The sequence below is a fragment of the Dasypus novemcinctus genome, chromosome 9 (genome assembly GCF_030445035.2).
Source record: "Dasypus novemcinctus isolate mDasNov1 chromosome 9, mDasNov1.1.hap2, whole genome shotgun sequence".
NCBI lineage: Eukaryota > Metazoa > Chordata > Mammalia > Cingulata > Dasypodidae > Dasypus > Dasypus novemcinctus.
Genome location: NC_080681.1, coordinates 85,439,973 through 85,455,693, shown reverse-complemented (window position 1 = coordinate 85,455,693; position 15,721 = coordinate 85,439,973). Strand labels below are relative to the sequence as shown.

Sequence of the window (15,721 nt, the reverse complement as noted above, 5' to 3'; positions counted from 1 at the left end):
CTGGCGTATTTCACTCAGCATGATGTTTTCAGGGTTTGTCCATGTTGTTACATGAATCAGAACTTCATTCCTTTTTAATGCTGAATAGTATTCTATTGTATATATGGAATAATATCCCATTGTTTACCCAGGTATCAGTTGATGGACACTTGGGTTGCTTCCATCTTTTGGCAATTGTGAATAACGCCACTACGAACATTGGTGTGCAAGTATCTGTTCAAGTCCTTGTTTTCAACTCTTCTGGGTATATACCTAGTAGTGGAATTGCTGGGATATATGGTAATTCTACACTTAGTTTTCTGAGGAACTGCCAAACTGTCTTCCACAGCATCTGCACAATTTTATATTCCTACTAGCAGTGGATAAATGTTCCTATTTCTCTACATCCTCTCCAACACTTGTAACTTTTTTTAAGAGTAACCACTCTAGTGGGTGTGAAATGGTATCTCGTTTTGTTTTTAATTTGCATTTTCCTAGTAGCTAATGATATTGAGCACCTTTTCAAATGCTTTTTAGCCATTTGTAGATCTTCTTTGGAGAAATGTCAGTTCAAGTCATTTGCCCATTTTTTAATTGGGTTGTTAACCTTTTTATTGTTGAGCGGTAGGATTTCTTTATATGGTCTGGATATTAAATCCTTATTGGATATATGGTTTATAAATATTTTCTCCATTGAGTAGGCTGCCTTTTCTTTCAGTTTTGCTTTTGATAAACTTAATTTAATAAAAATCTTAAATACTTAGTCTTCACATTTAAAATTTATGAAATCGATACTATTAATCACATGCCATCTATTTTAAAGACTGTTTATTCAGGGATGCAAAGATGAGTAAGACCTGGTCTGTGTATTTCTGGGCTTTGCCTTTTTCAGTGGTGATAAGATATAGGAAACCTATAGTCTGAGAATGGGTACACATAAAACATGACATGGGACTTCAAAAGAGGTGTAAAGTGTTAGACCAGGGGAACCAAGACAGAGGTAGAAATTAAACTAGGTGTTGAGGAACAGGGGAACATTTTTTCCGGGAGAAAATAGGGTAAATGGGTATGCTCTGGGGGGAAGCACGTGAGCTGATAGCTGGAGTCTGGAAATGGAGGTATTATGCTCAGCGACCCCTGAGTAGCTTTATGTGGCAGGAGCACAGGCTAATGGGGAAGAGGGGGACATGTGGTTGGAGAGATGGGCTGGAGCAACAGTAGGGGGTCTGGAAGGAAGGACTGATGGGGAAGGAAGGAGGGGAGCAAGGAAGGGAAGAAGGAAATGTGCATTTCATATTCAAACTCCTTGAGGAAACAATGGTTTGTTTTGTTGTTACTTCTAAAGGTCTGCCTTCCCCCACTCAACTGCAGACTCTGTGAGCAGGGAGAGTGGATTTTTCTAGCTTTGAGGACAGAGCACGACACAGTAGGTGCTCAATGATTATTTGTTAAGTGAATGAATTTTTTTTAACTAATCTACTTGTGCCCAGTTTGGAGCATAGGGCCAGCAACCCACAGGGCTTGGGTTTGGGAAACAGAAGGTTTAGGAAGCTGAGGTGAAGAAAAAAGTCTCTGGTTCTGTGTTGTCTCCCGATGAGCCACAGAGTTGCAGAGGCTGGAAAGGGGGTCTGAAGTCAGGAAAGCCTGGGCGAGGCTTCCCCTTTGTGGCCCCTTTATCAATTCAATTAGGGGCCTGAGCCCAAAGTGAGTCAGGCGCTCTCCAGCTTCCACATTCAAACCTGGCTCCTTAAGGTCATCTGCTTGAAGGTCAAGGTACAGCCTGAGCACCACTGACCCCTGATGGCAGCTGCCAGGTGGCAGGAGTGGCAGGAGTGCCAATGGCATCTTTCAAGTCCAAACTCTTGCTGAGGTGGGTAGAAGCTTCTAGGTCTCTGTGTGTTTGGGTCTGGTCCCAATGAGGTAGACCACTCCAGAGGGGCTGGGAAAGGACACCTGCAGAATGAATCCCTTCTTGGGATTCTCAGAAGTGCTGCCAGTGCCCCATCGCCCCCACCCCCGTCATGGAGGAAACTGCTTAGGGCCATGTGACTTCACTGTGTCTCTGTGACCAGGGGTGGGATGGGCATGGGTCAGTGACTATCTTCCCATCACCGCCACCAGCAAAGGATGCCGGGTACTTAGGCTGTTCAAAGCACATGCACATCCACTTTTTCCTCAGACTGAGCAACTCTGTGGGCTTGGGGTTATCATTTTCCATTTTACTGATGAGGAAATTAAGAGGTGGAAGAGATTGGTCCCAGGTCATTAGGCCACCAAACCCAGGCTTTCATACTACATCATGCCACTTGTCTGTTCTAAAGCTGCCCATGACTCCCTGTTGCCCACAGTGCTAAGTCCCAGTGCCTCAGCCTGCAGATCACAGCCCCTCATGCCTGAGCCCAGCCTCCAGCTTCTCCCTTCCCTGAACCCTCCTGGTCAGAAATCAGTTAGGACCCTCCAGGATCCCCCAAAGGATGCACTTGCTCGGGTCTGGTGACAGTGGGCACACCTGCCACTCCCTGCCCCACCTAAGAGGTTAGACTCAGGACCAGACTCAGGCACTGACTTTTCATTGCGCCCCCCCCCTTGTCCTCTCCTCTGGCCATAGTCCAGGTCCATGCTCTCCCACCTTGCCTGCAGGTGGCCTCAGCCTCCTGACTTGTCTCCCCCCTCTGGACCCACTCACCCTGACAACCCCCTCCACAGCCAGGGTGATTTGCAAAATCACAATTCCATCAAATACCCAGCACCCCCACAGGTATGGACTCCTGTGTTGCAGACATTATTCTCAGCACCGCATGCACTATCACATTTTTTAAAAATTAATTTTATTTTAAAAATTCCCAAATTGGGAAGCAGATGTGGCTCAACTGGTTGGGCGCCTGCCTACCACATAGGAAGTCCAAGTCCGGGTTCAGGTGCCTCCTAAAGAAGACGAGCTAGATGTCACACCCACCACAATGAGCTAGACACTGCACTGCTGCAACGAGCATATGCCTAAACAAGCAGATGTCACAAGCCAGTGGATGCCACATACCATGGGGAGTGGATGTGACTCAGGCCACTGGGTACTACCCTCCATGTGGGAGGTCCCGGGATCCATTCTGTTGCCTCCTGGAGAAGGTGAACAAACAGTGAGCAGACAGATGAGAGAACCATCTGGGGGAGGGGAGGATAAATATATATGTATAAAGTAAATAAATTTTTTTAAAAAATTTCCAAACTTAAAACACTCTGTAACCACCAAGAAACTACTTCTCCCTTCCCGCTATCCCCAGTCACTGTTAATCTACTTTCTGTCTCTATGAATTTGCTTATTTCTAGATATTTCATGTAAGTAGAATCACACAGTATTTGTCCTTTGATGTCTGGCTTTTTTCATTTAGGATAATAGTTTCAAGGCTCATCATGTATCAGTACTTTATTCCTTTTTATGGCTGAAATGTATTCCATGGCCTGGATATATCACACTTTATTGAAAACGAGTTTTGATTGACATTTGGATTGTTTCCATCGTTTGGCTCTTCTGAATAACACTGCAATGAACATTTGTGTACAAGTATCTGTTTGAGTCCCTGTTTCCTTCTGCTTTGGGTAAATAACTAGGAGTGGGACTGGTGGGTCATATGGTAATTCTGTTCAGTTTTTTGAAAAACTGCCATGAGTTACTTCATTTAATCCTCATGACAACTCCATGAGGGAGGTACTCATTGCCTCATCCACCACCACCGTTTTAACGGTGGGGAAAATGCAGGACACAGAACTTGAGTAACTGCTCAAGGTCACCCAGTGCCCAAGGGGCACACCCCGCAGCGGCTCCCGTCTCCCCCGTTAAAGAGCTAGCCTCGAGCGTTGCACGGCAAAGCGGACCAAGCCTGGAGCCGCTCCCCCCCAGCCCGGGGCTCGAGCCCCGCGCTCCCCGGCCGCGCGGAAGCACTGCGCGGCCTGCAGCGCGGCGGCGCGTCCCGACCCTCGGCCCGGGCTGCCGCCAGCTTGGCTGCCCGCGGGCACAAATAACGACTGACACGGGGGCTGGGCCTCGGGTTCCAACATGTTTCACACCCAGCATCTCATTAAAACCTCACTGCTTCCCTTTGCCAGAAGTATTTTTATGATCTCCATTACAGAGATGAGGAAAACGAGGCTGGGGCCGCGACGAGGAATTCTGACTACCACCCCAGGGCCCTGGCTGCCGTGGAAACTTTGGGGGAGGCGCGGTGGAGGCGCCGCGCTGACTCTGGGAGCGGGGGCCCTGGAAGCCATTGTGTGTTTTCCACTTTTCCGGGGAGGAGACAGTGTTTACTCCAAGGGGCTGTCTTTAGTGGCCCATCTACCTTGGCCTCTCAACCCAGGCCCCAACCGGCGCCCTGAACCCAAGCTGGGGCGTCCTCTCCCGGGCTGAGACCCTGGTTTCCAACTGCAGTCGGTCCTGCCTGCCTCGACCCTCTCTGTATTTTTCTATCTCCTCATCCAGGCCTCTTCTGGGCACTCTCTCTTTCATTCTCTCACTCGGTCTCTCTCGAACTCTGTCTTTTTCTCTCTCTGTTGATTCTTACTCCTTCCAGTGTCCTCACTCCTGCTCCATCTTTTCATGTATTTTTCTTTCTCTGTCTCTTCTCCTGTCCTATTCCTCTTCCCCCACTCCTGTGTTACCATCCTGCTCATTCCCCCTTCCATACTTCTGGAGTATCAGGGAAGAGGAGGTGGATGACAGTAGGAAGGGACATTCTAGGAAGCCTGCATGTCTCCAGCCCCACTTGTGTCCCAAGGTTGGAAAGGAAATTTTATCACTTTTTTTTTTTTTGCGTGTGACTGATCATGGCGGAAGAAATGGAAAATAAGAACAAAGAAAACACAGGAACTGTTTTGCAAGCCCAGAACCGATATAAAACAGGATTTTATGAATATTTTCTGAGAATGATTTCCTTTTACGATGCTTTAACAGTGGCCAGCCCAGCCAGCCTGGTTTGCTGGCTGGAGTGAGCAGCAGCTGGAGGCCCGCACTCCTTGCCCTGCCTAGCCTGGTCCAGCCCAAATCCCCTCCTGTTGGCCAGGGCACTTGCCAGCCCTAGAAGGGTGGTCATGAGATGGGAAGGCTTCTTGGGACATCTCACATCTCAGACCCCTTAGCTCATGGAAGTCCAAGGCTGGCAGGTCTAAGCTTCTTATTCCCAGCTACCTGTAACTCAGATTTGGCTGGGACATTCCTGCTCCAAGGTACCTGCCTAAGATTGTCTTGGACCCCCATGCCCTCCCAGAGTTTGTAAATTCCATGGGGCTTATACACTTGTGATATTTTTGGTCTCCCAGTCATTGAGCTTGTAGCCTCTGCTTCACACTACATGAACTTGGGTGTGAAAATCAGCCCCTTCCCTGGTTCCTTCAGAAGAAATGGAAATTTACTGGATATTTGCTGAGTATTTGTGGAAAAGGTTCTTGCAACACTCTCGAAAATGACTCCTATTTGCAGCCCTTCTCCCCACTGAGGAAGTGCAGTTCCCACCTCTCCCTTTTCTTGCCATCTTCCAGCTTCTCACTCTTCTTTCTTCCTTCTCTTCTTTCTTTCTCTTGCCCTCTTTTGCCAGAGCAAAATGATACACTGCATCCTCCTTTTCATAAAGAACATCTTCTCTGCAGCGTCTTTGAGATGGGAAAAGGTGGCTTGCCTTCTCCTTAATCCCCGGTGGAGGCAGTCTTCTGAGCAAAGATGTTGCTCTTCTAAAAGAAATTTAGTGACTACAATTTGCTTTACCTCCTTTTATGCAAAAGAGGAGACAGATTACCAGCCCAAGGACACACAACAAGGCCTAGAACTCAGGGTTTGTGGTACACACCCTAGGAGTCCATCTGCTGTAGGACACGGATGGTGCCTCTGAAGGGCTAGGCTATAGAATTCTAGACCCTCAGAGAAGAACTAGACCAGCCCATATCCTGGGGTGAGAATCTCTTCTCCATGAAGAGTTCACACCCCTCCCATGTTGGAGAACTCACCACCTCCTGACTCTTTTCCGGATACTGGGAAGCTCTGCCTCTCCCTGAGCTGAAACTTACCTCCCTGCAGCTTTACCCATGGGCCCAGCTCTGAGCTTTTAGCTATGCAGAGAAGGCCAGTCTCTGGGCAGCCCTGGAAAGATTTGGGGCTGAGATGGGGTCCCCTGGTTCTAATTATCTGTGGTCAGATGAGTTATCCAGTTTCTCCCCAGGAGAGCACTTTAGTAGACACAGCACAGAGCAAGGGGCAGGACTCAAAGTTTGGGGCTCAGGACACAGACTCAAGTCTCCCCTCTTGCCACCTGCTGCCATATGGAGAGCAGTGTGTCAGGGGCTGTGAGGAGTCTCTTGTCCCCTCAGTCATCTCTTCATCATGTCTGCGGCCCCATTCCTGGGCCACAACTACTTCTTCTCCAGGGAGTACTTGAGCTGAGGACTACATCCCCCTGCAGAAGGACAAGGGTTCCCTGTCCTGCAGAGCTTCTAGATGGGTGGATGAGAAGAGCTTCTAGAGGAATGGGAGGAGTTTGTATGTGAGTACAGGGGTCAAGGGCAACAAGCTTGGAGACCCACAACTTGGCATCAAAGGAACAGGTGACTGCGGATCCTCACACCATTGATATCAACCTCTAAAGACCATCAGGGTGGGGCAGGGAAAAGAGCAGGGCTTCTTTCTCCAGAGCTTTGTCTGGAGTACAGTAGGTGGGGTAAAGAGCTGGGCAGGCTCCAGGACCTGGGACAGGTTTATTGCATTGGGCCTTGCTGGGCCTGACCTCACTTACCTGACCTGTGAAATGGGGATGCTGGTACCTTCCTTGACCACCACTCAGGCCACAGCCGTATGTAATGGCACAGAATAGCTGGGGTGAAAGTTAAGAAAATAGACTTGGAGCTTAACTACTTGGGTTCCAATCCTGGCTCCAGCATTTACAAGCTGTGTCATCAAGGTCAAGTTACTTAACCTCTCTGTCCAGTTTCTTCATCTGTAAAATGGGGATGAGGAATAATAATTTTTGTGAGAATTAAAGAGTTAATACATATAAATGCATAGAACATTGTCTGACATATTTTAAAATGCTCAATAAATATTAGCTACCAGTCATATTATTATTACCTTTATCTGGAGGTAGTGCCACCATGAGCTGTCCATATTGCTCTTAATAGAGTCATCAAGAATTCAGGAACCATGGCCAAGGAATCCTGCAGGTAAAGGTTTCTGGGATTTTAGAAACAGATCCTTCTCCCACTCCCTACTTCTCGATGACCTGCCCCGTCTCCCCACCCCCACCTCCAAGTTGCAGTGGCTAAATAGTCCCTGCCCTGCTGGAACCTGGCTGCAGGAACACCTAGCATAGATACCTGCCAGCTGTTACTTGAAGGTATGATATGATGTGATATGACATGATACGATGTGATAGAAAAGATAGAATATTTTTTCCCCTGATGTCTTCACCCCTCCCTTTCTTCTTTCCTTCCATCTCCATTTACTCCTTCATTCTTTCACTAGTATCCACCCTATGCTAAATTCTCAGCTTGGAACTGGTGATACAGAGATGAACGACCATGGTCTTGGCCCTCAAGAGCCAGGGAAAAGGGTGGCATGTATAGACAATCTCAGCACAGTGTAAGTGCTCCAATGAACCAAGTACTGTGGGAACAGAGAGGGGCGTGACTGGCTTGGCTCCAGGAGTTGGGGCAGGCCCTGCGGGGGAGATGCTGCTGGACCTGGGTCTCGCAGGATGGATAGGAGCTCAACAAAGCAATGAGTGAGGGATAGAGATGGGGAAAGAGAGGCCCAGGAACAGCATGTGCAAAGGCAGAGGGTGGAAAAAGGTGCGATGAACCTAAGAAGCCCGGAGGCAGTCAGGAGCTCGAGTGTTGAGTCCAGGAGAGGAGTTGGCTGGGGGGGGGGGCTGCAGGCTGGAGACATGGGCAGAGGCCTGATCTCAGAGGGCCCTCTGTGATTTTGAACTTTGTCTTGGGGACAGTGCAGTGCCACTGAAGAGGTTTAAAAGCATGGGAAAGATGTAGTTATTTTCATAGCTTATGAACTATCTCTGCCTGCAGTGGGGAGAGCGGACTGGAGGGGAGACAGAGCTACAGGTGGCAGTGGTTTGGATGGAGGTGAGGATGTCTTGGGCTGGGGTGGACAACCTGGGCGAGGGACAGAGGGGGAGAGAAATGATAAGGTCTTGGTGAGTGAGTGAAAGGGAGGCCCCAGGAATGAAACCCAGATTCCAGCTTCATTTTAAGCACTCAAGTAGCTATGCCTCTATGCCGGTGGGCAGCTAATTCTGGCTAGAGAGGGCTCTCTGGACTCTACCTGGCATGAGGACTCACAAGCCATTGGTTCCCTGCCCAAACTACCCTCCCATAATCTGCCCCATTATTTGCATGGAATACGGGCCCATTCCAGTTTTCCACCCTGCCGCCTTGGGTCTCGGCCGTTCCAGCAAGGATGACTTCCCCAGATGCTCCCTATCAGGAGGAGGGGAGCCTGGAGCACACAGAGACACCAACCCGCTGTATTCATATTGTCTTTTATTAATATATTATGCTACAAAAATATTTTTGGCAAAATAACATTAATAGCATCTTTTTCTTCTATTATTGTCTTAAAGAACTCTTCATAGTAATTCACAGAGGTGAGGGGAAGAGGTGATTAAGAGAACATTATGAATACCTTTCAAATACATTAAGATCTGAAACTCGTGTCACAAGGTGAGAGTCAGGCCGGGGCCCATCTGTCATCTCTTTGAAGCTCGTGAGTGGGGTGTGAAGGGGCCTCTGGCTTCCTCTACTCTGGACTAGAGCTCCCCTTGGCCCAGAGTCAGCCTCTCCTGTCCCAGTGCTTGAGGCCCAAGATGGCTGAGAGCTGTTTGTCCCTGGCAGCTTCTTGGAAAAGTCTTAGACTTGGGTCCTGTTCAAAGCCCACATTCCCCGCAGCAGGGCTAGAACAAAGGACCGGGGATGGAGTGGGACTTCAAGACGTGCTAGTCTGCCACTTTTCCTGCCTGCCACGTGCTCCCAATCCTGTGCCAGCCTGCAGGTCCTGGGAGGAAAGCCAGCCCTAAGCCTGGGAGGGGTCACATCTCACCTTCATGGAGCCCCAGAGATTGCACACAGCATTTCTCCCCATCCCTGTCTGTGCCACCAGCACAGTCCAGGTGGGAAACAAGATCTCCATCTGACAGATGGAAAAGAGAGGCTCAGAGAGAGGAAGGGACGTGTCCAAGGCCACCCAGCAAAGTAAAGGAGCATGAAGAGCACCATGCTTGGGGAAAGGGTGGGGCGCACTGAGGACATGTTCATGGCTCCTGTGAAAAGACCAGATAGGAGTTCAATTCGTTTTCTTGAACTCTCTTTCCCCTCCTGAGTGGGAAGATCCCTGGGTGGGGCTCAGGGGGCCTGGGTCCAGTCCAGCACAACCCCATCTCCCCAAGTCCCTCTGTCCAAGGGCAGCAGGCAAGCCTGCCAATTCACATCAGGCCCAGTGGGTTGCAGAAGAACAGGGGTGTGAGGCTGGACTGATTCCTGAGTCTTACTGGTGTAGACAGCTAGCTGGGGTGATTTTTTTGGCTGCTTAGAAGCATTTTTGGCTAAATAACACTGTTCAAAGAACCTGAGCATTACAGAGCCAGGAGGGTCCCTTGAGGTCATCTACACCAGTCCCTTGCCAAGACTTCAACTCTCCCACCACATGCACAGCTAGTGGGCCTACTGCCCCTGCTCACACACCCCTACAGGCAGGAACCTCACAGACTGGGGCACCCCAATCTGTTCTTGGACAGCTCTGGCTTTGTGGGAAAATTTCCATCGCGAGAGCTAAAGTCTACCTCTCTCCTTCCTTCCTTCCTTCCTTGCTTTCTTACTTCTCTCTCTGCCTCTCTCCACAACTCTTGAGGACCACCTATGTGGTGAGGATACAAAGATGAATTCACATGACCCCCACCACTGAGGAGGTCATTCTGAAAGGGGAGCAGACACGCAACTAGATGGTCACAACGCTAAGTGGTGGGTACTGTGATAAATGCTAAGAGAGCACAAAGGAGCCGGAGGAGGCTTCCTGGAAGAGATTTCTGAGTAGCTCCTCAAAGAATGAGTAGTGAAGGGGAAGAGAAGGAAAGTTTCAGGCATGTACAAAACGTCCCGTCGATTCTGGAAAAGACAAATACAACTTGTATGGTCAGGCACAGGATGGAGGGGTGAGAGACAAAGCTGGCAAGGTCAGCAAGGTCAGATCACAGATGGTCTAGAAAGCCAGGCTGAGGAGTTTGGTTCTTATCCCACAGTCCTAGGAAATCTACCACCAGCCCCAATTATGTTCTCTGCTACAGAGAACATAAATAATGTTTATGCTCGCTTCCCTTTTGGTAGAAGGACCTTTTCTTCCTCGTGGGATCCGATGTAACAGTGATTCCTGGCTGGAGATTGGGCAGGTGGAAAATGGGTCTGAGACACTAAGCTTGCCCAAGTCTAGCAGAGGCCAGGAAGTCACAGGCGACAGAACGTTCAGTGTGAGGAAAATCTGCTTGTAGTCTTTGGGTACAATGGCAAATTTGCTCATGGTCAGTACACGTTTCCATGATTTTCAGACTCAGGGTCTTTGAATCTCAGGGTTGGAGGGGTGCTTGGGCTGCCCGCTGCAGCCTGATAGCCTGATTCACACCACTCCACTATGGATGACAGGGATTCCCTGCTTTCACCTGGCCTCTGGCACATTAGCCCAGCCTCTGGAAGAAGACCAGAAGCCACAAACACTCTGAACTGCCCCAGAGAGCCCCTTGGTCACCGGGTCAGCTTTCCTATGAGACAAGAGACCTAGCATGCTGGTGAACTGTAGACAGCTCACTTCACCTGCAGGTTCTCAGGCCTTCCATCTTCCCTGCTTGCCTCAAAGTCAAGCGTGGAAGCCCTAAGAAATGCACACAGTGCTCTCAGAGCAAAAGGCTAGGCACATGGAATGTGCTGGAAAAAATGTGGAGAGATGATTCCAAATGCATGTGAGTGGCTGCTGATGCAATGGTGGTTCCTGCCCCAGGATGGGAACTCAAGTGCTGCATCCATGCAGATTCAGCCCATAGCTTTCAGGGTCCAGCCAGCTCTGGCTGTGGATTGCTGGTGGCCTCTTGTCACGCATCTGACTAATCAATTGGCCCATCCACCTGGCCGTCCATCTGTCATTCTTTAAACAACAGAATGTTAGATTGAGGGAGAGTTTGGAATTCCTAAATGTGCCCAGAGGAAGAATCTGGGAATGACTTGTGGCTGAACTTGTGTGTAGCCAGGAGCTTCGACAGGATAACCTCTAAAGGTCCTCTGAGAAAAGCTGTCTAGAATTGGGTTGCAAGTCCCATCTCAATAATGAGTTCCTCTAGGTTAGGAAAGGTGGCTAAATTGGGTCCCAACACCAAGCCTGGCACTTATGTGTGCTCAATAATTAAAGACTGCATTAATTTACTTCTTTGGCCCCACTCCTGGCTCCGATATGGGCACAACGTCAGGTGCCTGGACTGTTTACCCAAATGCTTCATCTTTCATTAACCTCAAGCTCCATCTTGCCACATCTCACCAGACACTCTGCCACAAACAGAGGGAAATCTGGCTTGTGTGTTTCTAATTCCTTTACACTTATCTCATCCAAATAGCTCTCTGCACGATCTGTTTGATGTCTAACAGGCCTTCTGAGCCTGCTTTATAAGTCAGCTAAGTCTTTCCCGCTCAGAAATAGGAAGTCACTTTTTTTTATTTTGCCAAGGATAGACGTACTCCAGCCCTGGCTGGGTTCAAGTTCAGTTTAGAACTTGGACTCTCTGAAGCTGAGCTCAGGCTTTCTGCCAGGTCTCAAGCTCAAAAACATCTACACGAGACCAAGCTGAAAATAATGCAGCCACTAGCCAAGATGCCCATGGGACCTCTGGCCATCCAGTGAGCTAGCTGGAATCCCACTGTCTCAGATTGGAGTCAGCTGCCAAGCTGGGCACAATGGCCTTGGGGTTGATCAGCCGGCCCAAGCCTTCCAGGGAACCCCATGGTGTCATGGTGCTGGGAAGCACTGGGCTGAGTTGGCAGACCTGACCTGCTGTGCAGCCTTGGGAAAGTGTCTCCCCTCTCTGGGCCTTATTACCTTCACTGTATTTTTATCTGTCAAATGAGGGATCCTTTCTGCAATCAGATTCCAGAACTCTGTAAAGAATGAGCCACTGGCTTCAGGGTTCAGGTTTCAAGATTGGGAGTCAGCCAACCTGAGTCCTCTTTATCTCAGCTGCCCCCTGGGAGGCAGAGGGGTTAGGGAAATCTGTTTGGGTGCTTTACCTCCTCATATCCCCCCACTCCCGCCAGCAGCAGCCCTAACCCCCATCCTCTGATGTGGCAGGGAAGCCTCTCATTGGCTCCAAGATATGACAAGTTGGGGCATGGGACACACGGCACAATCTTTCCAGAGTCCCTGTGCCAGAGGGACTGGCATGAGAACCACGGTCATATGCATGATAAGCTTGTGCTGGTCCCACTTAGAGGAGATCTGCCTCTCTTGGAGCTTTCCTGTAGAGACAACACAGGACGTGGTCCAGGAGACAAGAATCACCTTTGAATCATACGCATCTGGGGCTGGATCCTGGCTGCTTATTAGCTGGGTGGTCTTGAGCAAGTCCCTTCAGTTACCTCATCAGCAAAATGGGAATAATCACATCTCACAGAATTGGCATGCAGATCCGAGATAAACTGAGTGTGCAAAGTGCCTGTCTTACCGCAGGCTCTGGACAAATGGCAGCTCTCATCAGGATTCTTACCACACCAGGCCTAGAGCCACTGTCCCTAAAACTGCCCTTCTGCACCCAACCCATTTGGCAGTGATTTCCACAGCCTCTCCTCGCGTCTAAGATGGATGAATGACACCAGAACAGAGAGGTCTGCATTCAAGTCCTAGCTTGGCCCCTTGCTGCGTGACCTTGGACCACACCTTCCTCTCTTTGGATCTCAGTTTAACCGTGGGTCCAGTGGGGCTGGGGAGCCACCTCCCCCCGCACCAGCATTCTCTCCCTGCCTGCCCCAGGGCTTTGGCTGAAACACTTACCAAGAGCTCTGGAGGGCCAGTTCACAGACACCCAGGGTTTCAAAATAGCAGCATTCTCTTTCCTAAAGTGTCTTCCCAGGCCCTGGGATGCATCCAGGGGAAGGAAGGACAGTCAGCGTTCACACCTCTGGCCCCTAATCCAGCTTCACAAAAGCTAAGCCTGTCTGCCTCCCCCTTCCTCCAAGGTCCCCAAGGGTGGGAGAAACCAAAACCAGACACGGGAGGCTTCGCCGATTCGGGAGCAAGCCAGTTCAAAGGCATCGTCCACGTGAGGTTGCAGGCGGCCTGGCAGCCTGGGCTCACCTCCTCGGCTGGCACTGGGGCTAATTAAGGAGTTCTTATTAACATAGGCCACATAAAAATAGTTTTATCGGTGGAATAAATACACTTCTTTTTTTAATATGGACACATATTTTACAAAAGAGCCCCATAGCACTATGGGAAATTAAGATCCTTCTACAAAAAAGAAGATGTAACTCGGATACGATAAAGCTCTAAAGTTCTACCGGGTCCCGTCTGGACTGCCCGTGAGGTGTCAGGCACCCCTGGAGGTGCTGGCAGGGGTGGCGGGATGTGGCTGCAGACCCTCTCAGGGTTTCTCCGGCTTCTCTGGAGGGAGCGGCTGAAGTCAGGAGGGCCCCAGCGTGTGCAGCAGGACGGCGGGGCCCACGGCAGCGGCGACGGCAGTGAGGAGGCCCAGGGCAGGCCGCGGGTAGCTGGGCGCGGAGTGGCTGGCGAGGCCCGGCTGGTCCTGCTCCTGGAGCTGGTCGGAGAGCTGGAAAGGGGGCTTGGCAGTCCCTGAGCTGTGTGTGGGCTGCAGGGGCAGTGGGGGTGGCGAGGCGGTGGTGCTGGAAGGAGGAAACACACAGCGGCGTGACGGATCAGTAGCCTTGTCTTGGGTGGGGGCAGTGGCCTTGGGATTGAGATCCCACTTTATTGGATCTATTTCAAGGGGCGCAGGCAGGGAACGTGAGCATCCCAGAGCACAGAGCCAACCTGGCTGAGTTCCTAGGCCAGGCTGGTGTTACGTGGTTCCAGCGGATGGGCCAGGCCCGGTGGGCTGCAGGTCTCAAGTGTGGCCATGCAAGAGTTTTGGGTCCAGACGGAAAGAATTAGTGCTAGGATGAAGCTAGACTGGGCACCACGTGGGGCCAATCCAGCCTCCGTGCCTTGTGCGCAGGCATGCCTTGGCTGTTCTGCTGTGCCCGCCTCCCCAGTGTGAAATAACCCAAAAACAAAGCAGAACCAACCAACTGCTCCACCAGCTCCACTGTCCTCATTAAAATAACCAGTTTATGGTACATCAACCGCGAGTCTAGCACTTGACAAGCGACGTCTACGGTCGTCACAACAAATCTGCCCAGTGGGGGTCCTTGCCCCCTCTCAGCAGATGGGGGGCTGAGGTCGACAGGCTAGGTGGTGGCAGGTCGCAGAGGAAGGCGGGAGGCTACATCCCTGGGCCAGGGGCCTGGGGTCAGCCTCGCTCTGAAAAACCTTAGGGTGCTCAGTGAAGGGCATGGCCCCTCGTGAACTCAGAGAATGAAGTTTTGAGGGTAACAGGTGAGATTCTTGGCTTAAGAAAGCCAATGCGAGGGATCCAACCTAGACTGCGATAAATAAAATGACACGAGGTCCTCATGGAACCCCATGGAAACTCCCCTCAGATGGGGAGGCAGACACAGGCACCAACGAGCCCCATCCCACCCAGAGGGTGAAGGGTGAGGAGAAAGCCCAGGGGGCAGGAGGAAGGCTTCCAGAAGAGGTGACACTGCAGCTGGGCCTTGAAGGCACAGCTGGTCTGGCTTGTCCACGAGTCAGATCCCTCCAGGAAGGGCTAAGAGAGGTGCTCCCATAGCCCCAACTCTGCCAGGTGCTGGGCCAAGCACTTACCCGGCATTAACCTTTCATCCTCATAACAGTACTATGAAGGGGTGTGGCTGTTCATCTATTATTCTGTGACGACACTGAGACACTGAGAGGTTAAGTAACTGGCTGCAGGACACAGAGCAGGGCCAGGATCTGAACCCAGGCAGCCTGGATCCAGAGCCTGTGCTGAAGGAGGGATCCAAGCCCTGCACATAGTCGGTACTCACTAGCAGTTGAAGAGTGCCCAGGAGGCTGGTTTGGGGGATTGCTTAAGCCTGGGTAGCTGGGCCAGTGAAGACCTGTCCTGCTAAGCGGTTTGTCTACCCCTGATCAATTTAAGGCTGGCAGAAGTGGGGCAGGGCAGTCTGCACAGCTGCCTATACTGCAGGTGGCCTCTTCCCCGCAGGAAACGGCCCCACGCCCCAGAGCTTATCCCTCCGGCCTCCTGCAGGCTGCTCAGCCCGTGAGTTCATCTGGGAGCCCCTGTGACCCCACCCTGGGGCCTGTGCTTCCTTGGGCTGGGCCACGGGATCCTAACAACGGGCCAGGCCACTGCCTCGAGTCCCCGTCATTATCCCCAGCACAGCCCAGTCCGGTGCAGACGCCTCTTGTGCAGCCCTGGCTCGGCCTCAGCCTGAATACTCAGACAGGGGAGCCCGTGGGTGCCCAAGCTCACTCCCCACTCCCTCTGGGGTCAGGCTCGGGCCTCTGCTCTGGGAGTGGGCGCTCCACATGACCTCTGGGAACCCTGACGCGGGCCTGACGCCTCGTAGTGAAGGAAGGGGTCCTCGCTCTCTGCCCCCAACCCTT

At 51.0% G+C, this 15,721-nt stretch overlaps 1 protein-coding gene across 3 annotated transcripts in view; it reads right to left on the bottom strand.

Annotated features, from left to right (window-relative positions):
• Positions 1-4,861: 4,861 nt before the first annotated feature.
• Positions 4,862-15,721, bottom strand: part of TRABD2B (TraB domain containing 2B) — a 233,728-nt gene continuing 222,868 nt past the window's right edge. For 2 of the 3 annotated variants that reach the window (XM_004482671.5, XM_023585824.3), the window contains one exon: positions 8,499-13,893. In XM_004482671.5, the coding sequence (XP_004482728.1) occupies positions 13,674-13,893 (220 nt within the window). In that variant the 3' untranslated portion in view covers positions 8,499-13,673. Of the gene's footprint in view, positions 6,954-7,084; positions 7,171-8,498; positions 13,894-15,721 lie in introns of those variants that run through there. The other variant, XR_009187213.2, reaches the window with a different exon arrangement.